At 36.2% G+C, this 7,747-nt stretch overlaps 1 protein-coding gene and 1 long non-coding RNA gene across 2 annotated transcripts; both read left to right on the top strand.

The window, feature by feature from the left end:
* Positions 1–548: 548 nt before the first annotated feature.
* LOC113308392 lies at positions 549–1,926 on the top strand. The gene is made up of 4 exons (XR_003339734.1): positions 549–595; positions 724–789; positions 920–998; positions 1,898–1,926. It is a non-coding gene; the product is annotated as an uncharacterized LOC113308392 (long non-coding RNA).
* Positions 1,927–2,112: 186 nt separating this feature from the next.
* Positions 2,113–4,686, top strand: LOC113312929. The gene is made up of 5 exons (XM_026561663.1): positions 2,113–2,628; positions 2,724–2,861; positions 3,137–3,470; positions 3,986–4,512; positions 4,651–4,686. The coding sequence occupies exons 1-5, from the start codon at positions 2,113–2,115 to the stop codon at positions 4,684–4,686; spliced, it is 1,551 nt and encodes a 516-aa protein (XP_026417448.1).
* The last annotated feature ends 3,061 nt before the right edge of the window (positions 4,687–7,747 follow it).

Here is a 7,747-nt window from a genome sequence, read left to right as displayed (position 1 = left end):
AAAAATAGTCGTTCCATAGAAGTGAAGCCCCTGACTCACGATCTCTTGGTATTTTGATACGAGTTTGAGGCCATTTTGAATTTGTAATAAGGACTCCCAAACTAACGGCCATGTTATTTTGCATAGGGAAAATTAGGCTCAGGCCCAACCCATGGATAACCCATAATATGAGGCCCCTAGATAAAAGAGTTTTATTAGTAGGCCCTGAATTAAAAAATAAATTTAATAAAAGCGAAAAGACTAAATTAGCCTCAAGTATATAAGAGACGTCACCTACCTTTCTCTCGTTCAGACGTCATTATTTCATTTCCAAGGAGAGAGAAAACAAATCTCACTCACCTGAAACAGAAAGAAATCTAGAAAAAAACCGAAAAAATCAAGAAATCTTCCTGAAATCTGTTCCAAAACAAAGATCGAGATCAAAAACTATTCATCATTTGCTAACCCCTAAATCAGAGAAACAGATCGAAAAAGTTTCAGATTCAAAAACCAAAAAAAATCAAAAGAAACAGTTTCAGATTCAGTTTCAGATTCAAAACCTAAATCGCCGTTGTTACTTTCCTGTTGATGAAATACTCCGACGATTAATCACTAGGTAAGTTTTGATTTGAAGCTGTTAGTTTTGATTCCTGTTGTTACTGATTCGTGGGTCGAAAATTTCTGAACTAGGGTTTGTAATAAGATTACAACAAACATAACTCATTCTGACTGATAATTTTACAGATCGGAGAAGGAGAACAATCGTTTGTGCATAAAATCCATGAAATAACTGATTAAATAGAAACAAAGGTAAGTCATGGATGTGATATAACTGATTGATTTAGTGGATTTCATTTGAGATGTTACTGTTTGAAAACCCTAGAAACTCTAAGTTGAATTGCAATCAACTAACTTGATTTTATTACTACATCAACTGCAGATTCAGAATCAAATTTCTTTTGGAATAAAAATGGTGAAAGGAAAAATGAATCCCCCTAGAAAAGATGATACAATTACAGGTACTAAGTTGTGAAAACTATTGTTGTCATGGTCTCATGTTTATTTCTCATATAACGCTTGTGAATATGTAATTACACAGACAAGGACATGTGTAACTATAAGTTACACACTCAAAATGTAACCACTGACTGTGTTGTGGTTTGTATATTGATTGTGTAACTTATAGTTACACATACCAAGTGAGCCTGTCACCACTGACTTGCCTAGGGATGTGTAACTAGTAGTTGCACATAAAAAATTGGTTGTGTTTAGGATGTGTAACTTGTAGTTACACATAGAAAATTGGTTGTGTAAATTGAAGTTACTCATTAATATGCATGTGTAAGTTAAAGTTACACCTTGTAGAATGTCTAGAATTGAGTGTGTAACTTGTAGTTAAAATCTACTAACTGAAGAAATTTAAAAGTTTCTAATGTAAGTGATGCTTTTGAATGTATAACTACGCAAACAAGGGCCTGTGTAACTTTAAGTTACACATTCAAAATCTCACCACTATGTTGTGGTTTGTATATTGAGTGTGTAACTTGTAGTTACACATACAAATGAGCCTTGCAGAAGTGGTTGTGTAACTTGTAGTTGCACATCTTAACTGTGAGTTACACATTCAAGATGTTACCAATGACTTGCAAAGTGGTTGTGTAACTATAAGATACACATTGAAAATCTAATCACTGACTTGCCAATTGACTGTGTAACCTTAAGTTACACATGCATAATAACATAACCTTCATATGCATGTAAGTTAAGGTTACACAACACAGAATAGAATGATTCAGTTTGTGTACTTGGCAAATACACATAGTTTGTAACATGATTTTCATTTTGTAGTTAAAAACGAGTGTATTTGATAAGTACACAACATACTGACTCATGCTATTTTTGTGTGTGATGTGTACAGGAAACCTAAGGCAGTCGTTGAATGCAGTAAAGGATTTAGTAAAGGTGATAAAGCCTATAGGACTGACTGATAGGGCTCAAAGATATCTTAGGAGAGCTGCTTACGGAGAACTCGTAATGATGTATTACGATGACTATGATACAACTGTACCAACTACAACAAGACAGATAACTACCAACAAACACGGCGTCTTGAAGCTCTTGAACTGCTTTGACATGGATTGTGAGACACCATGTTCATTCAGGTTTGCTGATAAGATTATAGAGTCTACACCGGCAAAGCTGGCTGGTATATTTTGCATGCAGAGGATTGGAAGCAGAAAGGGTCAGAAGCTGTTAAAGTACTATTGTCCTAGTGATTTGACTGACAATGTTTTATACAGCAAATACTTCACCGATATCAAATCTACAAAGCATCAGACGACGGTGACTAAGACAAACATTTTAGAGAAGATAAAACAACTTATGGCAAAAAGGAGAAAAAGTGGGAAAAGAAAGAAAGTTGATGAAAAGGATCTAGTTTGCCTGATAGGTCTTTATCTTTGCTGTGTATTGTTTTTTGGCGACAAAAATGCCAATGGAGTGAACGCGAAATATCTTAGTATCGTTGAAACTTATGATACGGTGCTCAAGGTGTCGTGGCCTGATTTAATACACGAGCACTTGTTTGAAGAGATTCATACTAATCTTAGTTGTTTGTCAAATGTGAAGGCTTGTGTGCAATACCTACTGGTAAAAAGCTTGTGTGTAATTTCTATTCCAGCAGTTTTAGTGTTACGTGATGGATATTTTTGTTCAATCGACTAATTAAAATTTATATGTTGCAGTTATTGTTTGCTGAACACACGCCAGCAGGATTAATCCCGAAAGTTGAGAACCACGAGGAAGATATCCCGAGGGTTGGGAGATGGGATATATACCAGATTTCTGATTACATTTGGAAAACAGACATGACACAGTTTTCGGTAAGTGTTATATGTCAGTTGGTTTAGGTTTTGTAAATTTATGGTAATGTAATTTAGATAAAACTTTGATGTAATCAAAATTGTCATGTGTAGCTATAAGTTACACATTTAAATGTGCTTGTGTAACCTTTAGTTACACATATCCACTTTACATTAGATACATCTAATGTGCTTATGTAACTATAGGTTACACATATAAAATGTGCTTATGTAACTTTAAGTTACACATACAACCGAAAAAATGTATATTTAGAATGTTCATCTGTTAATTGCAGCCAACTCCTAGCTTTGTGGCTGAGTTTTCACAGCTTGAGAAGCAGCTGGGTATATCAACCGTGGTACCCAGCAAGGACGACCTGCAAAGTTGGCTGAAAGCGCAAACTATTGAGAATAGCCATCTGAAAGAGCAACTGCAAGAAAAGCAAGCAATGCTTAAAGCAGTGTATGCAATTGCAAGAGAAGGGATATCAGAAGGGGACCTTTCAGGAACAGCGGAATTCAAGGTTCACAAATTTAGTTGCCAAATTATCCAAGCAATGGGTATTGATCCTTACAAAGTGACCCAGGAAGAGTTTATGCAACATGAAGATGATGTACATGGAGATGGAAGTACTGAGCAAGAGAAAGAGAAAGATGCGCGGAAACTTCCTTCAATGAAGAATGTAAGTAGTTGTTCATTTTTAATATGCTTCTTTAACTTGATGAGGTACCCAATTAGTTGACACTAAGGTCTTTGAACCTTTTTAATTTCATATTTTACTTGTTCATTTTTAACTTGCTTGTTTAACTTGATTAGACTTAATAAATGTTGAGTAAACTGATCATATGGATGTGTAATCCCTAGTTACACATGCCACATGCATGTGTAACTTCTGGTTACACTAGTTAGATGCATGTGTAACTCCATGTTACACTAGGTATCCATGCCATATTCATGTGAACATGAAGTTACACATATTAGTTATCCAAGCCAGTCGATTACACATGATATTCTTCTTGAAATTTTATTAAAAAAATTTAACATCATCATCATCCTAATTCTCGTTTCAATACTTGTGCAGTTCCATGTATGAGCCTTGCAGCTGGAAATACGCCAACAATTCTGCAAGCTCAAACTGCTGCAGAGGGGCACAAAAGACCACTCAGGACATATAGTTCGAGTATGAAGAGTGTGACAACTTGCAAGACTCCACCAAAGAAAAAGCCTGTCGCAAAGCAAAAGCCCACTCCTACAAATAATGTTGATGAGGAGCAGAAGAAAGATGTTGAAGAGACACCTGTTACGGATGAGGCACAGAAGAAAGCTGCAGATGGTGGAGTTGTGGATGGGGCAGGTGATGATGTAGCTGCAAAAGTCAATGAGGATACACCTGGAACTTTTGATGACAGTTCTGCTTCAACACAGTTTGAGGACTCCATGGTGATAACTGCTACAACACCGCAAACACAGCCTGACAATGCTCAGACCTACAGTTTGGTCCAACTAGGAGCTAACCCTGATGATATGACGAATGTTGAAGTGAGTGAAATGATAGATGAGATCGTCAGCAACATTAACAAAACTGAACATGGACCCGCAGTGACGGAGAATGCAGAACCTACCTCAACTGGTAACCACTCTTCCGTTCTATGTTTTGTTTGTAATGGAAGTGTAACTTCAAGTTACACATTGTAAAAGGCATGTGTAGCTTGAGGTTACATACAATACATTATTATTTTGGCTTGTGTAACTTTAAGTTACATACATGTGCTAATTTTACTGAGATTCTGCCTATATTTGTTTGTGCAGCTACAACGCAGGAAAACGTTTTTAGCCTTGGATTAGAAAAAACTCCAAAACCTGCAGGAGAGTTACTAAAGGAAGCTGCAAATACAATAAGAGAAAGGCAACCATCATTAATACAACAACGTGTGCTGAGGAATAGAAAAATCCCAACACAAGATCTGAAACAATATCAAAGAAATTCAAAGAGGATTAAGAAGAAAGCTAATGAAGAAGAAATGGCCGCAGTTCCAGAAGTAGAAGAAGATAGAATGGCTGAGGTTGCTGAAGAAGATGATGGAACAATGAGAAACGATGTGAAAGGTTCAGAAGTTATCGAAAGGCTGGAAGGCGAGAAAAAGAATAAAGTGCTTGAATATTTCAATACTCATCCGAAAACGTAAGTAGCTTGACTCCAAGTAGGCTTGATTCTGTTATTGATTGTTGTATTTTACTACTTGATTCTGTTATCTTGATTGATAATAGTTTACTTCTTTGTAATGCAGAGACATTGCTTGGATAGAATGCGACGAAGATGGTAACCAGATGTTTGATATATCTGGAGAACTAATGCTACAGCTTACAAAGAAAGAATCCTATTTGGAGTCAGAATTCATCGACTTCTACATTAGCAGATTGAAGACAAAGATGAACTCTAACAGCAATATGACAAAGCGATATTCCTGTCGCCAAAAGCATACGTAAGTACTTCAATATATTTAAAATCTTATTGCATTTATAATGTGTAGTATATGTGGTAAGATTATGATAACATACTCAAGATTTTTTTTCCAGTGTAAAACCCAAGGCCCTGTGTGTAACTTCTGTTTACATAATCACTTGTTCATTTGTAACTTTTGATTAAAAATGTGAGTTTGACATTCCAAATGGTTTTTGCAGATCTCTTACTTGAAGGATTACGAAGAATTCAAGAAATTTTGGATTCCGAAGCTTGCGAAGGAGTATGTCAAGTACAAGAACGATGCAGTCAGACTTTTCGCCCCAATGTGCAACAACAACACACACTACACACTGCTGGAGTATGACTTGAGGAGCTCTAATCCTTGGTCCTACATGAACTCGTCAAACGTTAAGGAACTCAAGGGTGAACACCTTCTTCAAGCCAAGAAATATGCATTTGCAATTACTACAGAACTCAGACTACGCTGTCCTTTTGCTCTTGGGATGAATGAAAATGCCAAGAATCTCAATGCGCCCCCACAAGGTACAATTCCTGACTGTCTTCCATGTGTATGCAATTACATGAAGATCAGGATGAAGAATAAACCACTTGACAAAAAATTAACCTCAACTATGATGCTATGGTGGACTGACAAGCTGAACCGCATGAGAGGAAGCATGCTATACAAGATTCTTTCGGATCCATCTAGAGATGTGTAAAGCAGTCATTAGGATTAGAAAAAATTCTATACTCGCAAATATGTTGTTAGCCACAAACAGATGTTAGACTTGGAAAATATGTTGTTAGAAACTTTTAAATTTCGTCAGTTAGTAGATTTTAGCAGTTCTTAGTTTTGCAAAATATTTTTGGGTTGAAATTCTTTGAATTAAATTTTTTTATCTTGTTAGAACTACTACTGCTGTGTGTACAGGTTTCAGAAAGTATGCAACAGGTTAAGTAACTACACATCTTAATTTGATGCAGAAAGTGTAACCTGAGTTTACATATACATTTATCATGTGTAAGCTAATGTTACACATCCATATATTTGAGTGTAAACTGAAGTTACACAAGCCATTGATCGGATTGTCCAATAAATCAAAATAAAGTTACACCAGCATTTATCATGTGTAAGCTAATGTTACACATGCAATCACAGCAGTGTAACTTCCGGTTACATATCCATATATTTGAGTGTAAACAAAAGTTACAGAAAGCATTTGACCACTGATCAGACGTATACAATAAATCAAAAATAGAATAAAACGCATTTCAACTGTGAACTGACAAAATCTGAATGAATCATCCTTACACATAATCAACGTTGAAGAAAAATAAAAGCGTTTGGTCCATGAAAACCAACATGAAGAAAATTAAAAAAACAAATAATCAAAGATAAATAACAATCAAATCATTAGTTGCAGAAATGAATTTTGTTAGGCTCAAGCTAGTGGGGTGTGAACTTCCGAGGATTCCTGCAACCTGCCTTGTTGTGACTGTTCTTGATTTGTTGTTTTTCTGCAATGAACTTTCCTCTTCACCTTCTTCTCGTGTTTACTTTAATCCTTTTCCCTGGTGGTCTACCTGGATGCTTCTTCACGGTAGGTGGGTTGACGGTGTCGTCTGGATGATATTCAACAGGCCTTTGTAGTTGGGAATCGGTTGGATGGCATGCTATAAGTCTTCCTAAAATAGTCGCTTGTAAAATACGGTGAAATGAAATCAATAGCCTCACGTTTAATCTTGCGTATGGCTGCAAGAGCATGAGCACAAGGAAAACCATATACGCGCCACCTGGAAGAAAACAAAAAACAAATCAAAAATCAGTTAGTTGCACATACAAATCATAAAACACTCAAAATTAGCTAGCTACAGGTGCATGTACAGGATGTGTATCTTTAAGTTACACATATAAAATAAAATTGTAACTATTATTAACACATGCATATATCTAATGTAAAGTGGATATACACATTCTTAAACAAAAGAACATACAAAGAGAAGAAAAAAGCATAAGAAACCAAACCTTTGACAGGTGCAAGTCTCGTGTTCGAGGTCCACCATGTGAGACCTTTCACTAATAACTTCAAACACGGTAGGGCTAGCAACCAATACTTCCCAAGCCAAACCTTCATCTTGAAGAGCCACAAGCTTTTCTTCATACTCAGGGGTTAATGGAGTCATATATTAGCACCAATTTCACGACGCTCCGCCATCAAACACATTATTTTCCTCCTAATCTGAAAAGGAGAAAAAAACTCATCAATGCATAAAGTGACAAAACATGAAATAAAAAGACAACAAAACACACACACACACACTCAACCTGATCAAGAAGAGCAGATGCAGGCATCTTCTTGTGAACCAGAACCCAGCTATTGACTGATTCTGCTAGAGTACTAGATGTTCGTCCATACCGACAACCTTTGAAATAGGCATTCG

Source organism: Papaver somniferum, chromosome 9 (assembly GCF_003573695.1).
Source record: "Papaver somniferum cultivar HN1 chromosome 9, ASM357369v1, whole genome shotgun sequence".
NCBI lineage: Eukaryota > Viridiplantae > Streptophyta > Magnoliopsida > Ranunculales > Papaveraceae > Papaver > Papaver somniferum.
The sequence above is the reverse complement of the archived record's forward strand: the minus strand, read 5'-3'. Positions and strand labels throughout refer to the sequence as shown.

Bases quoted from the DNA above. Each gene is read 5' to 3' on its own strand.
- LOC113312929 (XM_026561663.1), top strand. From the start codon at position 2,113: ATGGATTGTGAGACACCATGTTCATTCAGGTTTGCTGATAAGATTATA. The intron at 3,471-3,985 runs GTACTGAGCAAG...AAACTGCTGCAG, and splicing joins TGATGTACATGGAGATGGAA to AGGGGCACAAAAGACCACTC. The intron at 4,513-4,650 runs GTAACTTCAAGT...TTGTTTGTGCAG, and splicing joins GTTTTGTTTGTAATGGAAGT to CTACAACGCAGGAAAACGTT.